Source organism: Enhydra lutris, unplaced genomic scaffold, assembly GCF_002288905.1.
Source record: "Enhydra lutris kenyoni isolate GAN:26980312 unplaced genomic scaffold, ASM228890v2 scaffoldscaffold3, whole genome shotgun sequence".
In the NCBI taxonomy this organism is placed as follows: Eukaryota; Metazoa; Chordata; class Mammalia; order Carnivora; family Mustelidae; genus Enhydra; species Enhydra lutris.
In genome coordinates, this window is record NW_019154087.1 from 81463865 (window position 1) to 81485302 (window position 21438).

Sequence of the window (21438 nt, forward strand, 5' to 3'; positions counted from 1 at the left end):
ACTGGTAGAAATTTGACATACCTCAATATACTGACAGGAGATTTAGTAACCTGTCAGAAAAAACTAAGGATGATTTAGTGATAGAGTTACAGAGAACAAAGCAAATCACTTTAGACTGAAACATAATGGGAGAATTCCAGAAGGTGGGGTGCGTATGTGTGTGATCTGACTCTCTTGACCATGTAGAAAATTATATTGAAAGGTACACAAAGAAAACAGTGATGATGTATTAAAAAACAACAAGTGAAAAACAAGGTAATTATTAACCCTAGAGAAAATAATGTCAGAGCAGAAAGGATATAACCACAGTACCTGGCAGCAGTGAGTATATAGACATAGTAATGTCCACTCTTCTATAGTTTCCTACACAACTATAACAAATTACCACAGATTTGTTGGTGGCCCAACAGTATGCAGGTTACTCAAAGTTCTGGAAGCCAGAAGTCCAAAAGCAGCTTCACTGGACTCAAGGTATCAGCTAGTCTAACTCTTCTTACTAGAAGCTCCAAGGAAGAATCTGGTTACTTTCTTAGTTTTGGGAGGATACCTGCATTTCTCAGTTTCTAACCCTTCCCCTGCATCCATCCTTCCAACCTCTTGCATCTGGTATCAAATCTACCTACTTCTCCTCCTTAGATCTTACCTCCCTCTTTTCCTTGTAAGGATCCTTGTGATTACATTTAGGGCCTAGGATAATACAAAATAATCTCCCTATGTTAAGATCCTTAATTTAATCACATCTCTACTCCCTTTGCCATATAAGGTAAATTCACTTGTTCTGGGAGGACATCATTCAGCTTACCAAAACCTGAATACTGGTTTAAACTGTAACAGTAGGGGTGTCTGCCTTCAGCTCAGGTCCTGATTCCTGGGTCCTGGGATCAAGTCCTACGCTGGGCTCTCTGCTTCTCCCCCTACCTCTGCCTGCCACTCTACCTGCTTGTCTCCCTCCCCCCACAAATTAATTAATTAGTAAATTAAATTTAAAAGAACAGTAACAGTATAGCAATACTGAAAAACAGGAGCAGTAAGAGGGGCTATCATTTACATATGAGGACACCTAAAATTGACAAACAGCTAAATGAACATACTCTTTAGAAATAGGAAAATAAATACCTGAAGAAACTAGCTGAAAGTCTGAGGAAGGGGACTCCAGGGTAGTTACAGGTGAGGAAGACAGAAAACTGTCACTTTTCCTCATAAGCATTTTAAAATTACTAACTTGTTGAACTACGCACACGACCTATAAGGATAAAGTGAAAATCAACTTAAAATAAAACTAAGATTAGGCAGGGAGGGAGAAAAATCCTGATTGGAGACTGAAAAAGTATCTCCCAGGCTAACAAAACAAACAGAAAAATCAGAAAAATAAAAAAGCTAATCATTTATACTTCTAAAAATCTGTTAAGAGATTATAAAACAACCAATTTAGGAGTGAAGATTTTATTTCCTAAATTCATCTTTTCACAGCACTAGGAGGACAACCTATTTAAAAAGGCAAATAAATTACTGGGACGCTTGGGTGGCTCAGTGGGTTAAAGCCTCTGCCTTGGGCTCTCAGGTCATGATCTCAGGGTCCTGGGAACAATCCCCACATAGGGCTCTCTGCTCAGCAGGGAGCCTAACCGCCCCCCCCTCTCTGCCTGCCTCTCTGCCTCCTTCTGATCTGTCAGATAAATAAATAAATAAATAAATAAATCTTTTAAAATAAATAAAAAATAAAAAGGCAAATTACTAGCAAAGGCAAACCTTTAAGTATACTGAGATACTGATTGGTATGAGCTAAATTTGAAATACAAACACAAATTTAATCTAACAATTAGGGGTGGCTAACAAGTAGTACACTATGGTGCAAGCTGCTCTTTTCACAGCTAGTACAAAGCTCCCCAGGAGGTATTTATTCATTTATTGAACAAATGTTAAATGATGTGAGAACAGTACAATGAATCTATTCAGTCTGTCAGAAATGCTGAGTAAGATACTACCCTACCTGTTCTCCCTTCCCCGAAAAACGGCAATAAACTGCCTCTTCCCTGTAAGTGTAGACTGCAAACCAAGTGAGCAGCAGTGGCGGCAACATGACAATCACTGGAGTGAGCAAAATCATAGGCTCCGCCCCAGATCTATAAGCAGAATCATAATCTGCATTTTAATAAGATTTCAGAGAAACCCATAAGCATATAAAGCTTGAGAAGTGCTGATATCCAGCTAATACAGTTCTTTTGACAATAAAATAGTGCATTTCTGAATAAGGAATCAGAGAGAGAAAATAAGGGTGTTCATTGGTACAATAATATGCACTTTCTCTTCAGACTCCTGTAAAATTTTTTATGGGCTCAACATATATTCATCAGCCTACTCAAGGCCTGGTAAAAGATTCAGATCATCACAGAACATCATAGAAACAGAGAACACTGCCACAGAGGGGGAGGAATAACAGGGCTTTTTTTTAAGAACCTCCGCAGTTTAGGGTCAACACTTCTCATGGGATCTTCCTGAGATCACACCTTCAGGTGCTTCCAAACTCCACTCCTACCAGCTAGGGGAATATGTAACCACCAGTATGAAGGATGCTTTGGCTCTAGTGCCCGCTGAAAGCCCCACCATTGATGCAGAGTATCCAGTCTCAGGAAAGAACAAAACCATGGAGGGACTTGAGAATAGGAAAAGGAAACAAAAAAAAAAATTAAGCAAGCTTGAACTTTTACTGTAAATTAATCAACCTAATAATCAAAGTGCCAGACCCCAGCCTAACTCAAATTCTGATGAAACTAATCTTCCTACTTTTGTCTTTGGATTCCCCAAACTCCCAACTCAACTAAGCTAAAGCTGTATTCATTAATGCAACATGTACTTATTGAAAGTGCCTATAAATCGCAAAAACAACTGGCCGATCTTGGTTTGTGGACTTGAAAGACATTTATTCTGTTAATTGTTAATCTGTTATTTCTGTTAATCATGCATTAAATAACTAACTGCGCCAACTAAATTTTCTGAGCACTAAGTATATGCCAAAACTAAGTACTCATGTATATTTAATCCTTTAAATAACAATGCAAGTACTATTAATCATCCCCATGTAGATAAGAAAACTAACAAACAGCAGTTGTCAAACTTTTCTTACACTCTGCCTTCCACACTGCCTGTCAATAACAGACCAACAACAACAACAACAACAAAAAAAAGGCTACTTCATTTAGAAAGACTTTCCCCTTCTACTCTAGACCCAAATTACTTGAGTTTTCACACAACTTTCCTCAGCTATGATGATGGGAAGGAGGAGAGGTTTAGCTATTACAAATGAGTAAGAAAAGCACTGGCAAGGAGCAACAAAGGACATGAACAGAATCTACATACTTAAACATGCTCAAACAAGTAAGTGGAAAAGATTTTACTGAATGGCAATATTGTGCTAGACACTGTAAACACGTCAGGAAATGGGTACTCCTATTCATTGCTGAAGGAAGTGAAAACCCACACTAACTTTCTAAGGCAATTTAGCAATACATTCTTTAAGCCATAAAGAAGGTCACATCTTTTGACCAGAACTCCCATGTCTAGAAATATACCCTAAGTAGTAAGATTCTCACAAGGATGTTCATCATAAATTTACAATAGCAAAAACTGTAAAAACTAAAAAGCCCAAATTAAGTACAAAAGCCATTTATCTTCTTAGACATTAACTGGGGGAAAAAAGCATTATATAAAGCCTAACATGTAATGCTTGTTTTTAAAATATACATTCACAATAGAAAAAGGAATGACCAACACCAATATGTTAATAGGTGTTACCTTAAAAATGGTGAGATTATGTGTGACTTTATTTTGTTGTTTACTTATGGTAGTTCTAAAGTCAGAAGAACCAAGGTTCAACCTCTGGCTCCCCCACTCACCATGTGTAACCCTGATCAGGTTATTTTATCTAATTCTTGACTTCCTTATCTATAAAATGAAAATACTATTAAGACCTATCCTCAGGGGTGCCTGGGTGGCTAAGTGTTTAAGAAATGCCTCTGCCTTCGGCTCAGGTCATGATCCCAGGGTCCTGGGACTGAGCCCTGCATCGGGCTCTCTGCTCAGCAGGGAGCCTGCTTTCCCCTCTCTCTCTCTCTCTCTCTCTCTCTGCCTGCCTCTCTGCCTACTTGTAATCTCTGTCTGTCAAATAAATAAATAAAATCTTAAAAAAAAAAAAAAAGACCTATCCTCAGAAGCTAGCTGTGATGATTCAATGGTAACACATGCAAAACACTTAACACTGGTTGGCAGTTAGCTAAGTTTCTTGAGCACTTTTTTTTTTTTAAAGATTTATTTATCTATTTTAGAGAGAGAGCGTGCACACACCAAGCACAGGGGTGATGGGCAAAGAGACAAAGGGAGCCAGAGTCTTAAAGCAAACTCTGCCTGGAGCCCAATGCAGGGCTTGATCCCACAATCCCAAGATCATGACCCGAGCCGAAACAAGGAGTCTTAGATCCTCAATCAAGTGTACCACCCAGGTGCCCAGCGCTTACTTTTAAAATATATGTTTATGCTGATACTGAGTTATTTTTCCTTAAATTTAAAAAAAAAAATCCGTAATATTAACAAATCATCACATAACAAGAATTTAATGAAGCTGTATTGTCACTAACTTGAGCAGTGTCATTTTACACAACGTTAACAAAATTCCCAAGCGATCTGGTCAAAAATCAGAGATGGTGGACATATGAATAAAAGGAGCTATGCATTTACTGAACAGTCAAAGACTCAAAAGGAGAGGGGGGGAAAAAAAGACACAGGTAGGTCTTTAGGATCTAGCATACTTAATAACGTCTAGTTTAGTTCTAAATAAGCACCAAAAAAAAGACCGAGTCACTTCAGACATCAGAAACAATTCAAGGTCTAGTTTAATGATGGAGTATGACACAGACTTCCGCTTCAGGTATCAATGAAACCAAATTGTTATTTTTTAAAGATCAGGGTATCTTGAACATTACTACTTTATTATTAGACATTATTATTTCATAAATTTTACTTAGCTTTAGAGTCTACTAACTGCACATCTAGATGCACATTCCGAACATGTACAACCTTCTCAGCAATTCTTCAGAATGAAGCTATAGAAATCACAGGATAGTTACAAGAAAATGGTAGCTACCTGAGCAATTCCTTAGATCCTCTCTAAGACAAGGCCTATATACCTTGCCTATCACAGATCTCTGGAATGTAATTTCCCACTTTCAAATCTAAAATGATGAACACACTCTGTTAAGTTAAAAACATTCAACTATGAAAAAAAAATTGTCATACATGAAAAAAAACATGCAACTATGAAAAACTTCTGAAACCATATATCAGAAATTCATGACAAGATCTCTAGGGACAGAGAAGCTGGGAGAATGGGGTTAAGAGGGAGACACATATTTTCACTCTATACCGCTTGCACTGTTTGGATTTACCATCTGTAGGTGTCACCTAAAAAGTTTACTTACTATTATTCATTTGTAGATTTCAGTGTTCAATTCAGCGTTTATTACTATATTCAAAGGACTGTGCAACCATCACTATCTAATTCCAGAATATTTTCATCCCCCTTTTAGAGAAACGCTGTATCCAATGGCAGTCACATCCCTCAATGGTCTTATCAACCACAAATTTACTTTGTCTTAATAAATTTGCCACTTCTGGGTATTTCATATAAACAGAATCATTTAATATGTGGTCTTCTATGCCCAACTTCTTCAACTTAGCATAATGTTTTCCAAGCTCTTCCATGTTGCAGCATATAACAGCATTTCCTTCCTTTCTATGGCTGCATAATATCCCATTGTACAGATACACCACCTTTTCTGTATGCATCATCAATTAACAGACGTTTGGTCTGTTTCCACTTTTTGGCTATTATGAGTTATGTTGCTATAAACATTCATGTCTAAGTTTTTATGGACATATGTTTCAATTCTCTCAAGTATATACCTAGGAAGAGAACTGCTGGGCTGTATGGTTAAATCTATATTTAACTTTTTAAGGATCTGCCAAATTAACCAAATGCAGGCTTGAAACACACAGGATAGAGGAAAGAGAGAAAAAGCCTTATGGGCAACTACATTTACCTGGAGAGATCTCCAGTAATATTCATTTGTAAATTCAACTCACAAGCATTTAAAACCACTGAAAGACATAGTTATATCTTAGAAAAACTTGAGATACATGTGATTCTTCATTTAATTCCAAGAACTAAGTATTTGTACTACAGCACCATCTCAACACCAAAAAGCATGTCAACTCAAAAAACGGAAAATAATTAATTATTCACATTCCAAAACTACCTGTAAATTTTTTACATAGGATTAGCCAAGGATCTCCCAATAATATGAACAGGTTAATACCACAAGCCAGAAAATGTTATGGAAAAGGCTTAGTGTAACAAATTGATGCTCTTAATATACCTAAAGTGAAGGATATATATACCTATGCTCCTCATATTCTCCACAGCACTGGGCACTCACTATATTCTTGTTGACTTGTGGATGAGTAACTATCACTCTACGCTTTCTCTATGAGAACCAGAGATTTAGATTTTTAATCAAATAGTATTTTTAAAAACTGAACCACAGAGAAGCAATGGGGAAGACTAAAAAGCAGACAGAATAGTTTTACTCACTCATAATCTTGTGTACAAAACGACAATAATGTCTACCTCAAAGGCTACTTCAAGAAATACAATTATGGGGACGCCTGGGTGGCTCAGTGGGTTAAGCCGCTGCCTTCGGCTCGGGTCATGATCCCAGCGTCCTGGGATCGAGTCCCACATCGGGCTCCTTGCTCAGCGGGGAGCCTGCTTCTCCCTCTGCCTCTGCCTGCCACTCTATCTGCTTGTGCTCACTCTCGCTCTCTCTCTCTCTGATAAGTAAATAAAATCTTTAAAAAAAAAAAAAAAAAAAAAAAAGAAATACAATTATGATCATTCCTTATACAGGTACCAAATTTCCCTAGTATGCTAAAGATTTTGCTTAATTAAAACATGTATGAGGGGCGCCTGGGTGGCTCAGTGTGTTAAAGCCTCTGCTTTCAGCTTGGGTCGTGATCCTGGGGTCCTGGGATCGAGCCCCACTTTGGGCTCCCTGCTTGGCAGGGAGCCTGCTTCCCTTCCTCTCTCTCTGCCTGCCTCTCTGCCTACTTGTGATCTCTGTCAAATAAATAAATAAATAAATAAATAATCTTTAAAAAAAAAAATAAAACATGTACGAAATAACATACTAACCATCTTACTGTTAATATATGGTTTACAATAATGAAATGTGATTTACAAAATTCATGGGATCTTCTATTTTTAAACTAGAAACTGCAAAACAAATGAGGTAAAACTCTGGTCAAAAATTTAGATTTTTCGGCGTGCCTGGGAGGCTCAGTGGGTTAAGCCTCTGCCTTCAGCTCAGTTTATGATCTCAGGGTCCTGGAATCGAGCCCCACATCGGGCTCTCTGCTCGGCAGGGAGCCTGCTTCCCCTCTCTCTCTGCCTACTTGTGATCTCTCTCTCTGTCAAGTAAATAAATAAGAATCTTTTAAAAAGAAAAAAATTTAGATTTTTCCTTAATCCTATCCTGTAATAGCCTACAAAATAAAGTAATCCATTTCTGGTTTTCAAACTGTTAACCTGGGATAAACAGATTTGTCACACAGCAGTACCCATCTGCCTTCTTTAGTATCTTCTGTCCAGGGCTCTCTTTGTCTACCTCCGATCATTTAAAGGAAGTACTTCTGCTGTTCCTTCCCCCAGCAATAAATAAAGACTAGAAGCACACACTTGCTATAAGGTAGAAGCTACCTAAAATGTCCATAAATGCATGAATGGATAAACAAAATGTGGTATATATATACACAATAGAGTATCATTCAGTCTTAAAAAGGAAGGAAATCTTGTCACATGCTACAATATGGATGAACCCTGAAGACATGAAGTAAGCCAGTCACAAAAAGACAAATACCATATGATTCCATTTGTAGGAAGTATCTAAGGTAGTCAAGTTCATAGAAACAGAAAGCAAAATGGAGGACACCAGGGGCAGGGGAAGAATGGGGAACTGTGAAACAGGTCTAGTTTCAGTTTTGCAATGTGAAAAAGATCTAGAGATAAGTTTCACAACAACGTGAATACAGTTAACACTACCAAAGTGTATGCTTAAAAATGGTTAATATGGTACACTGTGGGGTTTTTTGTTACGTGTTTTTTAACAATAAAAAATGCATTATAAGAATTTATTTTATAAGCTAAAAAATATTTTGCTTGAAGAACTGGTTCTGTTGCTAGAAAAAAATTAATTCTCCTTTTATGTCAAGGGAGAAGATGACTAGGAGCAATCCCTTCTCAACTACCAATTCCCATAATAACCATTTTTGCATGCTGCATCCCTAGATAAAGAATTTGACAAGAATTATTTATTGCCTGCAACAGATTTCTCTCTTGAAATAGAGCCTTCCCAATCTACTAGCCAATAAGAATGTATTAAAGATTCCTCTTGGGGTGCCTGGGTGGCTCAGTGAGTTAACTTCCCTTCCTCTCTCTTTGCCTGACTCTCTGCCTACTTGTGATCTTTCTGTCAAATAAATAAAATATTTAAAAAAAAAAAAAAAGATTCCTCTTATGCTATCTTAGAAACACATCTATTCCATACCCACAGGTCTCTTACCTTGTGGTAAACTGGAAAAAGAAAGAGACAGGCAACACCAAAAAGGTTCTATTTCCACTCTGAGACAAAGGACACCTGATACTCTACAATGTCAAGTTCTAAAGTTAAAATTTTTCCAGATCTTTAGAGAATTTAAAAAATTTTCTCACCAATCATTTTTATCTACTTTGGTGTCTCTCTTAATATGGGCTACTAAAGAAATTTAGATTCCTTCTGAATAAAGTATAAAACAAGGCAAGTTGTTCAAAACCCAATACATCCCTCTTAATAGTTTTAACCATGGCTAGAGAGACAGAAGTTTTTAACTAAAAATTTTAAAAAATGGGAATACACTAAAACTGTCAAGTCCTCTATCTTAAAGATCCTACCTCTAATATCACAGCAGAAACAGTGAGTACTAAAAGGATTCCTAAGAAAAAGATTACCCTCCTAACAGTCTAAAAGCTATTATTTCCATATAAAATAATCTCAACTCTTCCATATTTCAGTAGGCATATAACCATAGGCAAAACTTTAGGTTAAAGCAGAGGTTCTTAAATAGGGTCACTGGTCCATGAACTCCCTTGAACTGGATAGAAGAGTTCACTGAAAGATTTCAGAAGAGAAAATCTCAGTTGATACTGGAACATTCAGAGAGGGAATCAACCAAAAGAAACTAAAAATTACAAAAGTACCACCTCTGGTACAGTGGGTTATAGAAAAGCATTTCTTCATGATTTCCCAAGGATTCCACATATGAAGTAGGCGAAGACCTGGGTGACACTTTAATCAACTACTGCTAAAATTAACTAAACACATGTTATGAAAACTAAGTTTTTAACAAACTCAGCATTTAAACACGGATTGGGAAATTGGTGCAGCCAGTTTTAAAAGGTGTATGTACTTGGACAAATGTTCTCTGAAGGACAGAAAAACAGCCACAAAAATACTGAAAATACTAAACAATAAATAAGATTGGGAAATTCAGCAACTGCTTTAAAACAAATTACGCTGTACTTAAAGTAAAATTTAGGAGTACCTGGCTAGCTCAGCAGGAAGAGCATGCAACTCTTGATCTCAGGGCTGTGAGTTTGGGCCCCCCACTGGGTGTAGAGATTACTAAAATATAAATAAATTTAAAAAAAAAAAAAAAGTAAAACTTAAAGAAAACACTGTTCTCTCTCCCGTTCCTCCCTATAGTAATGAAGAGTTGGGAAGTACAAAGTTACCACGCCAATTTTATGCCTTTCTTCCAAGAAAAAACAACACATCAAACTGCTACATACTGGCCTCAAAATTAAACACAATGCCAAGGTCACCAACTCATTTCTAATAACCAGGCACCAACCCAGAAATGGCACCACACCAGGCTCTGAGGAACTCTGTAATCCTACATTAAGTATTAATGTTAACTGGACCTGAGCAGACAGTGGGAAAAGCCCTAAAAAACTTTAAGCTAAAGTATTTTGGCAAATATGTACTGGTAATGTAATCCCTGCAAGGGAGGTAAATTTAAAAATAGATATTTTAAAGTCCTAAAGGTATCCTTCCTTCACCAAGATCACCAGATGAAAGAGCTTAAGGCAGATCTAACTTGGTATCTAAAGAACAGCGAGAGAGTAGGCTGAAACAATATCAAGTCACAGGAAAGCTTTTATAGGAAAGCTTTAGACATTCATGCACAAAAGCAGCATACTGCTCTGATCACTTATCTTATAGTCTGTGAGACTCTTTTAAAGCATTAATACAGTGAAGCCTATTAACAAACTAAACCAACTGCTGTCAAGTATTTCTGGATGTCAGGATTTCTTTACACTTAAAATCTGAGGACCCCTAAGGCCTTTCAAATTTTCAAGTATTTATCGATTTTAAAATATTAGTGATGAACCCTACACATTAACAAAAAAAAAAGATGAAAAATAATTTTACTTTCCCACAAAAAATTAGCAAAAAGAATGGCACTGTTTTACCCTGCTGCAAATCTCTTTAATGTGTGGCTTAACAGAAGACACCTAGATTCTCTTAACTGCTTCTGCATTCAATACACTGTGTTGTGTTGGTTAGCTATATGAAGAAAACACCCTCATTCAGGTTATGTGGTTGAAAAGGCAGGAGTATTTTAATAGGCCTTTCAGGTTATGGATATCCCTTTGACACTACACCAAAACTGGACAAGTGATAGTTTTTTGAAGGTCTGTGGAATCTGAAACCATTTATCAGTCGTGTGTTACATTAAAATCCAATGCTGTATGATGCATTTTTTACTTATGCATTTTTTAAACATCACAGGCACTGGATAGTTTTAAAACACTGATTCAGTCATCCAAATATTCAGAGGTTCCAAATGTTGACACATTTCATCACATTAAATCAAAAAATTGCAATCATTAATATTACAGGTCGCATCTGAAACATCTTTACGTACTGGTAAATTAGCCAACTCAGGATGGCATATACATGTACTCTAAAATTCTCACTTTTGCCTGAAAGCTTAAATTTTATCGTGGGCATCAAGTGTTGTCCACTAAGGCAACAAATTCACTGTTTACTTGAGAAAATGTCTGCCAAATAGCCAAGTCTAAATAACCATCGTTTATTTGTCATTAGTGCTTTCTAACAAAACAATGTTCCATGAAAGGAGGAGCTAGTTAAATGAGCTCAAAACCCAAGGAAGTGCACCAGTGCTTTTCCTCCAGACAACATGTACTCTGGTCTGTAGCATTAGTGCTGTGCTGTATCTCTCATTTTGCCACACAGAATGTTTAACAGACATGTACTCAAGAATCAAGATTTAATAAAGTTCGTTTTTACTGCTTCATCCAAAACATTCCTATGTAAAACTGGCATTTTCAAGCCGCTGGTACATGGTGAAGATTATTACCATGACTGCTGGGGCCAGCTGCTGCCAAGGCCTTGATTCACCAAGACGCCAGCAGCTTTACCCACACTGCTTTTGTACCATTGCTGCACATGCCAACACTGTCAAAAAGGCAAATATATTATAATGCAAATAGTTTTGACTTCATGGACCTTTTGAAAGAGTTGAGGGGTCACCAGACCACACTCTAAAGTAGCTGTTTTGATAATGGTTATGGACCCTCTCTAACCAGAAAAAGTGTACATGTGTACAAATATACACACTACTTTTTTCCAAAGATTTTGAGAGTGTGTGCACGCATGTGAGCACACTGGGGCAGAAGGAGAGGGATGGAGAAGCAGACTCCTCACTGGGCAAGAAGCCTGATGCAGGACTCGATTCCAGGACTCTGGGATCATGACCTGGGCTAACGGCAGACACCCAACTGACTGAGCCACCCAGGAGCCCTAAAACCATTAAAATTTTATGTGATATCCCAAAAACTGTTTTTCACAATTTTATTTAGGTCTTTATTTGGGGAATATTTAGACTCTACAACTGAATTTTTTTTCCCTGAAGAACCAGTCTGTAGGTCTAAATCCTACCAAAAATAAACAGAAAGTAAACTGTTGAAAGATGCAATGCAAGTGGACATGGATATGCACTAGATATGCAATGCATATCCAAATTCCGTAAAAACAAGGCTTCATGTAATAAAATCATATCCTAAAATAATTTACTATAAAAAAATCGAGACTGTCAAATATGGAGATAAGGGAAGATATACTTGTTTTAAAATATTATAAATCTAAAATTATTAAGTCAACAATATTAAATAATGAAAATGTACAAAAAATAATGTCCACATGTATTTGAATTTTTAGTATTTAATATTTCCACAAGTAAAATTTAAGCAAGTAATAGATTACCAGGTATTGCTACTGCAAAAAAAAATTAGGAAAACTTCCTTCCTGCTGCACTTTAAAATGATGAACTTGGTTTTCTAGTGTTGAATCCAGATTTTAAAAACAAAATCAGTAATGTTTCTACTACTAAATACAAAGGACTGAGAAGGGATCAAGTGATATATAAATGGGTTGCACTGGCCATGGGTTGATGATGTTGGGTGATGGGGGTTCAATACGCTATTCCATACACTTTCCATAATATTCAAAATCTCCCATAACAAAGTGTTTAAAAAAAAAAAACACAAATACAAAAAAATAAAAATAAAAGCACAAATACAAAAAGAACCAGACCAATTAAAACTGGCCAATTACTACCTTCAGGACAAATGAAGGGATGCACAAGAAATACTGCAGTCTTGGTTCAGCAGTGAACATCCACATGGTCATCCTAATTTAAGCACTGACTTCTAATTTAATCATATACGGGTATGGTTAAATTAGGGTATGAGGATGATAAACTGGGGTATGGGGTGATGGGGTGATAATATTAACAGCTTCATCTTCATCTACTAGATGAAAGTTTGGAAATTGGAAATGTCTAAAATGCATGAGAAATAGAAGTTATCACTTTATTCACAAAATATTAAGCAACAGGGAATAGTGGAAGAGTTGAATATAATCGCCTTTAGAAGGACAAGGGAGGATTAGGGCGTGGATGAAGGTAGGGACTGCCAGTTTTCACTCTAAACCCTTTCTAGCACAGTACTCATTTAAAAACATACTGACAGACACACACACACTTTTTTTGGGTGAAATCTAACAAATACAGAAAACCAAAAATCAAAAGAGAAATGTCCGGGATAATGGGTTAATCACTACAGCCACCACCCAGTCAAAACACTATCTCCATGAGGCCCCCAGATTCCTTCTCAAGAACAACTCCCTTCCATCACTTAAAAGTAACCACCACATACTGGCTTTTATAGCAATTATTTTGTAGCTATTCTTCAAAGTTTACCACTTTAGTATGTGTCTCTAAGGCTATGGTTTAGTTTTGAATGTTTTTTAAACTTTGTATTAGTGGACTCAAAGAATATGTATAAAACACATATATACCATCTCTTCACTCTGGCTGAGGAGAAATTCTTAATAAATTCCCCAGTTTTCTCATTCTCCAACTCTTCCTTACTTGCCATAAATGTTACAACAGTAACAGCTAAACCCTTACAACACTTTATGTGCCAAGTTACTGTTTTATGCATATTAACTCATTTAATCACCAAAACAACAGCGTAAGGAAGATTTTATTGTGATCTTCATTTTAGAGAGAAGAAAACAGGCACAAAGAGGTGAATTAATTTGCCCAAGATTACCCAGCTAGCAGAGGACTGTATTATGTAGAGGATGTAATTATGTAGCCTAGCACCAGTGTCTGTGCTACCTACTATCTCATGAGATCAAGTTGTCAATAAAGTAAATTTTTCAAGTATGGAATATGGTAAAATGTTATTACCACTACCACGATGATTGAAAGGAAAACTGCAGGATTAGAGATTGTCTGAGTGATAGAGACTTTAGTACCTCACCCTTCTCCCAAACAAAGAGCTATACCAAAGATAAACCACTTAAAAGTGCCTGAGGAGGGGCGCCTCTGTGGCTCAGTCCTTAAGTATCTGCCTTCGGCTCAGGTCATGAACCCAGGGTCCTGGGATCGAGCCCCACATTGGGCTCCCTGTTCTAATGGAAGCCTGCTTCTCCCTCTGCCACTTCCCCTGCTTGTGTCCCCTCTCTCACTGTGTCTCTGTCAAATACATAAAATCTTTTATTTAAAAAAAAAAAAAAGTGCCTGAAGAGACCTGTGCATAGAATAAGTATCCCAATAAGAATACCCCCATCAACCAAACACCAATCACAGTTATCTGGTCAAACAAAAAAATTCTTAGTTCTGCAATGCACTTAATGAAAAATTCTGAGCCTTCATTAAGTCCAATAAAGACTTCTTTGTAAATTAAGGCCCCCAAAGAGCCCAGTATCTCATACAACTTAACTTACCGGTAGTAATAATGTTGGGCTCTTTCTTCTCTAAAACATCTTTGAGTGTTAACAAGATTAGCATATAAGGAACAACAGAAATCTAATCCAGTCCTGTCATCTTAAGGCTAAGCTTACTGGAACCCAAAGAATCACTTATTTCAAGTGACATATACTTGTTTATCCCCAGGATAAAAACTCAAGGTCTCCTAACTTCTATTACACAGCTGTAGAACATCAATCCAAGTAAATACATCCATGACATCCAGAGTATATCACAATCATCTTTTCAATGGATCTCTCTCCCTTTCAAAACCTCTTAACAGTAATCACATTCCTTCATTCAACAAGTACTCAACATTTACTGGTGTGCCAGGCACTGTTCTAAGCACCCTAATTTGTACAGGATACTCTGCATACAGCAGATGCATTAGTCCTACACAGTGTAACAGCAGAGATTTAGGGTAAATTATAAATAAGAAGGGCTATAAAGAAAGATTTTTTAAATATTTCCAAGAAAGGAAGATAAGGAAAAGAGTTACAGACATGACCTGAAGAATTCTAATAAGTGATAAATTGTGGGATGACTGTAAGGCATTCTGAGGTGGGAACAGCAAAAAAACAAAGACCCAAGAATAAGACTGTATAAGACTTGTTTGAAGAACAGCAACCATTTAGCTGGATCATAAACCGTATTAGCAGATGAACTTAGAGAAACAGGGGACATACTGTTGAAAGATCTCATATTCTAGGCAGAAATATCTGAATGTAATTCATAATCCTAGGAAAGCAGTGACCACTAAAGATCGCTGAGGAACATAAAATTGGGACAGCATTTAAGATCAACTTAGAAGCAAAACAGAACAAGAAGCATGGAACCATTTAGGAAGTTACTGCAATGTGGATGAAAGATACTGAGATCCTGAACTAAGGGAAGTTGGGTATGGAAAGAAGACTAAAGCATCACAAAAGTAACAATGGTATGCCATGACAGCTAGCTGAGTGTAGGAGGGGAAAGACAACCCAGAGCCTTTGATGGGAAAGAACTTGCAACACATCATTAACAGAAAACAGGCAAGCTAAACTGAAGATCTAGCTAGATGTAACCTGTTTAGAGATTACAGTCTAAACCAAGGGGGAAAACATTAATCTTATTTGAAAAAAGCTAATCTTCCCTTAGGAACATAAACATAATAGACCATGACATGGAAACTACAGTATGCAAAAAAAAAAAAAAAAACCCAAATTAAAGGAGTATAATGTGAAAATTAGGGGCTTTTTTAAACTTACTACACTAGCATAAACTTAGGTACTTAAGTCATGTTTTTATTAAAATACACATACCAAGCCTCAGCATGCTAAGATGCTAGGAATGCACTGTATGTTAAAGTATTATTTAACAACCTCAAAAAAAAAAAAAAAAAACATTTAAAGAATCAGTAGCAAGGGGCACCTGGGTGGGTCAGTGGGTTTGGCTGTGGCCTTTAGCTCACGGCTCATGATCTCAGGGTCCTGGTATCTCAAAGTCCCACACTGGGCTTTCTGCTGGGGGGGGGGGGGTGCCTACCTCCCTCGCACTCTGTCTCTCTCTCTCTCTCTCTCTCTGCCTACTTGTGATCTCTCTCTGTCAAGTAAGTAAAATCTTAAAAAAAAAAAAAAAATGAATCAGTAGCAAAATGTAGCTACTAAGTATTAGCAGAATAGAACTACAACTGATACCATCATACATATCACAAACCATCATTTAATTCAGTTAGATAAGTTTAGAACCATCAATTTCTTCTAATTAAAACCCATGTGGTCTCTTTGCCTACTGTTTAAAAAAAAAACTATGAGCTCCTTCAGGGCAGGGTTTATGTGCCAGATACCTTGCAGCCCCAATGCTCAACATTTCGGAACCCCCTCAACAGATCTTTGCTATAAAAAATAAATGGAAATCAACCCAGGAATAGTTTCCAAGTATACAGCACTCTCATAAGTTGAGTATTATACAACAGCACAAATGATCCAGTATTCAGTGGCTACTATTCAACAGGTAATGGAATTACAAAATGAGTAACACATGAGTCCTCCCTTGAACTTAGAGGATTTCTCTCAACAAGTCAACCACAAGCTTAACCAGAAAACCTTGATTTGCGCTATTTATGCGACCATCAGTGAGTCTCTTAACTAAGATTTCTCATTTCTCATCTGAAAAACAGATGAGGATTCAACAGAAATGTGATAGTGCTCCATAAAGTATCACAGGTACAATGTATGCCAGCTGGCTCCCAAAGAACACCAAACTGATCAAAGTGATAAGGACACTGACACAGGCAAATCCAAGCATTTGACTGGCTCAACACAAGTCTATCATCCTACCACCACTTGAAGAAATCCTCAAAACTAACAGTACTGCAGACAGTAGGTTAGAAATAGGATCTTAACGAGGACAATACAATCTAGAAGATGATTTATAAACTTAAGGGAAACTTTTTAAAATTAAAAGTACATTTTAATTCATTTGAGTTTTGTTGGAAAATTCTTACTATAATTCAAGACAGAATACCATTAAAATTCAAACTTTAAACAATATTTCTGAACAATGAAATGATACAACTACTTTATGGGAAATAATGCCTCCAGCACCTAAAACCATCTCAAATGAGTGCAAAACTGACATTTCCAAACTTGAAGTTTTTGAAATACACTAATAAATTTGGGAGAAGAATTAAGACTTAAGTAGTTTAACTGATCAAACCTACCTTCTAACCGCAAAAGAATAGGCTCCCCAGAACCATGGTTGTTTCCTTACCCACCTAAATTAATCCTTACCAGACAATAAAATGTATCATTTGAGCCATCATTTCTTTACAGAATGTCAATCAACACCACACACTGAAAGCAGGCAAGTTAAACACTAAAAATCTTACCTCAAAAATGAAAGACAGTCATTCAAAAATGTCTGAGGTAAATGTTGATGCCTTTTTTAACATAATTATCTAAAAATGACGTCTGAACATGAAAATGCATCACCATTTATTTGTACATGAAATTTACAGTCAGAAAATCTTTACAATATGAAAGTTAGATTCTTCTTGTGACAGTTTTATATACATCATCATCTAGTACCTTCACTTAATAGATAAAAAGTAATGATATAAGGTATTAATAATAAAAGACTAAAGACCATTTTCCAGAAAAGTGACTTTTAAAACTGTTCCTCCATTGCTCAGACAATAAACTCAGTCTGTTCTTAAACTGTAACAGATCGAGCTGCAAGGAAATCATCCAGTAATAAAGATTTTGACTCCATATTCAAATTTTGCATTATTAAGTGCTTTCTTACCTTCTGCTACATCATCATCTACTGCTCCTTTCACCTGAGAAAAACACCACTGAATATCGTTCCCTCCTCCAGCTCCTGGAAAAAGAAAACATAGCAATTAAAACTGAGTTCTGTTCATGTTTACTCTCGTAAACACAGAGATGGTATCCATGGTTGGCATGATACTAATAGCCTGGTACTGCCCACACATACAACCACCAGCCCAGAGCACTAACTTGGAAGAAGGTTAGTCTCCAATAACTGATAGTGCATTTAAAAAGAGAGAGAGATTCCAGGTATGAAATATCTGAAGGCCACGTACTATCATTAACACTGCACATGTGTTTAAAACTTCCATTTTCCCTTCCCCTCAAATACAGTAAAAGCCTCACATTCACGCAAGACCTACCAGAGAAAAGTAAATACCAAAAGTCAGACAGTTTTCCTTTAAGTTTACAAAAGCCTGCAGAAGGGTTAATAAGGTTAAACTACCATAAAACATGGAACGAAGAGAAAACTTCAGGAACATTACAGCCTGGGTGAGGAGTAATGATTCATATGAACCCAATCACCAAAGCGCACACACAGCAAACACAACACTCACCACCCATTTCTTTGCATTACCAGCAAATCACTGGCTCCAGACGGGAAAGAAATCGAAATAAATGCTGGTGAGGAGACTGTCAGAGGAAGCTTGTTTTGCCTCCTTTCACCTTATCCCTCAGAATCCAGAGGACCTTGCAAAGAATTTCCCTAGTTTGTCATCATCTTGTGCAAAACAGTTTTTATTTAGCTTAATTATTCAACAAGGCCAAAGAGCAACTTGTTTACAGCAAAACATAGGTCAATCCAACACCGTTAACTTTTTTGAAGGTTTATTTAAAGGTTATCTAAATACTGTAAAAAGCATGGAAAATTGGTTTCGTTCCTGAATGTCTCTATTTCACTTCCAAGCACTGTGGAGAAAATGTCCCGGATCTATGGAGGAAGAAACTGAATCAACACCTAAAATTGGTTCTTAGAAAAAGGAAGACATTCAGCAACATCAAAATGTATAAAAATCACTCTCAAAGCAATTACCTTTCTCTTCCTTCACCTTCATTCCTTGCTAAATATTCCAAACTGGATTTCTCTATGCAACCTCCCCCACCCCAAGCTTTTACCTAAATCTCTCTCCCCTTGGCTATTTATATCACTGAACTCCACAACTATTTTAACTAACTCTAGGAAACCCTTTTGGGAAAAGGACATCTGCCCAAAAACTAATACAAAATGCAAAGTTTAAATTACATTTTTCATGCAATTTGGTGTATTAAAGACCTTGCACTCTTAGACACGAAGGGTGAGACACCAAAGGGAACTAGTTCAAGACAAAAAAATTTAGGCTTATGGTCTCAAAAATATACGTACCCACAGTGGGGGGAAAAAACAGACATAGGTCCCCATTGTATTTCAACTTGCAAAGTACTCTTCCTTCTCAGTACAAAATACATTAATATGAACACCCAAGAAGGCTTGCAGCAAGGGAAAAAACAGGAATTGTATTAAGGAAAAACCCTAAAAAAAGCCCCATGGAGCTGGGGGGAAACCGGGGAGAGCGGGGGTTATAACCGGCTCTTCCAAGCAGTAGGGACAAATCTGCACTCGCCCCCACCCCGCCCCACCCACGCCTTACCCCCCGGCTCGCCAGCACATACCCCACCCCCACCCATGCCAAGGTTCCAGCCCTCATTTTAAAAGCCATTTCTGTATCACAACGACCCCTTGCCTCAGCAGAACCCTCCCCATCCCCACCCCACCCCACTTGACCAATTCCCTGAAATCCAAGGGGCGCCCCGTGGCTCTACGAGAGGCACAGGCGGTCGCTAGGGGGTGATGGAGGGAGAAGGAAGGAAGCGGTGCCTTGTCAGTGGACGAGGGTGATTTCTCCTTTACCTGCCATGTTGCGCTGCAAATGGTGACCCTGCTGGGTTCCTCGGGGTCTCTGCTTCCTGAACTCACCCCCCTCACCTGGGGATGGGGGGGTAGAGAGGGCGGATGGCGGCGGATGGCACCTGTGGGGGGAAAGGGCGGGGGTCAGGGGAGAAGGAAGGAGGGGCGAGCAGATCAGCCAGCAGGATGGTGGATTTCACTCTGGGGCTTCCCCGATCTCGCTCTTTCTCCAGCGGCGGCGGCGGCAGCTACGACAGCGACGGCGGCGGCAGCGGCAGGGGTAGGCGACTCCACTTTCAAAATGGCGCCGGCTGGCCTGGCCAGTGACGTCACCCGGGGGCGGAGCGGCCGGGCCGGGCCGGGCCGGAGGGGCGGGGCGGGGCGGGGCGAGGGCCGGGGCGGGAACCAGAGGGGGAGGGGCGGGGAGCCGCCGGCCCGACTCCGGGTCCCCGCCCCTTCCTCCCCCGCCCCGCGCGCTGCGTCCCCGCGGGCCTGGCCTGCGCCGCGCCCTATCCCGCGCGCTGTTGGTCTGCGGTCTTGCAGTTCCCCGTCTGCCCTCCGTCTCCGGCCCGTTCCGCTGTCCTGAGCACATCGCAGTGTCCCAAACCCTCGCGCCTGTGCCTGGACTCCGGAACGTGCATCAGCCGTGCAGTTACCATGCTCGCTCGCGGGGATTCGTAGGATCCTGTGTCTTTGAGCGTACGGTGTTTCTACTTAAAATAGTGACTCTGTAGCCAATGAAAAAAAGGACGGGGGTGGGGGCGCTGGATAGACTTGGCGGCTCGGCCAAGGGAAGAGTTCGCGGGTCTGAGAAGGACGCAGCTGGCCTGGTTCCATGCGGGTGAATTAAATACCTTCTCATGGGCCCCGGGAACCGAGGCAAGAGTCCTTGGCGACTGAAAGCAGTTGAGGGTTTCTGAACAGAAAGCGGAGTTTGCTGGTAGCAGACATGGCGGAAAAAGTGGCCCCGGTCGGTCCAGCTGAGAGAGTGGAAGCGGTGGTTAAGCAAAGAGCTGGGCTCTGAAGCCAGGCTGCCAAATGCTGACGCCATGCATGAGATGAGGTTAACAGTCCTACCTCATAGTATTGTTTCAAAGATTAAATGACTTAATTAGAATACATGATGAATGTTTGCCGCCGTTATTGTTAGATTTGTGTTGAAAGCATCTTCAACAGAGTTAAGAGGTATAAGAAAAAAAAAAAAAACAGGAGACACTAGTCATCATCCAAGAGGGTTAGCATAGGTACCTCATTGAAAGATGCATTAACGATGCAGTCGCTATATCCTACTGGACACTTTACATATCTCAGTCCCCGCAACACTCCTAGGATACAGATATGCAAATTTTGCACATGACCAACACCTGTAAAAATATCCGGAATTTGACCTTAAGCCTTAAAGGAGTGATCAGGCATTCAAAGACTAAGGGGAAGTTAACAATTATTTACATCTCCTCCTCATAGCTCCACTTTCTACCTTGGTCTTGATTTCTAGAACAGTTCGATTGTAAAAACAAGTTTCAAAACGTATCCACACAGGGGTGCCTGGGTGGCTCAGTGGGTGAACCTTCTGCCTTTGAATTTAGTCATGATCTCGGGGTCCTGGGATGGAGCCCCATGTTGGACTCTCTGCTGGGCGGGGAGCCTGTTTCCTCCTCTGCGTCTCTGCCTGCTTGTGATCCCTGTCAGTCAAATAAATAACTAAAATCTTAAAAAAAAAACAAAAAAAAAAACAAAAAACGTATCCACACAGAA

The 21438-nt window shown here is 38.9% G+C and overlaps 1 protein-coding gene across 3 annotated transcripts in view; it reads right to left on the reverse strand.

Annotated features, from left to right (window-relative positions):
- LOC111154409 (protein phosphatase 2 regulatory subunit Balpha) overlaps positions 1–20018 on the reverse strand; it is a 91445-nt gene extending 71427 nt beyond the window's left edge. For 2 of the 3 annotated variants that reach the window (XM_022513990.1, XM_022513998.1), the window contains exons 1-2: positions 19687–20018; positions 17773–17847 (exon numbers count right to left, since the gene is read on the reverse strand). In XM_022513990.1, the coding sequence (XP_022369698.1) occupies positions 17773–17847; positions 19687–19693 (82 nt within the window). In that variant the 5' untranslated portion in view covers positions 19694–20018. Of the gene's footprint in view, positions 1–17772; positions 17848–18243; positions 18281–19686 lie in introns of those variants that run through there. The other variant, XM_022513979.1, reaches the window with a different exon arrangement.
- Between the last annotated feature and the right edge of the window lie 1420 nt (positions 20019–21438).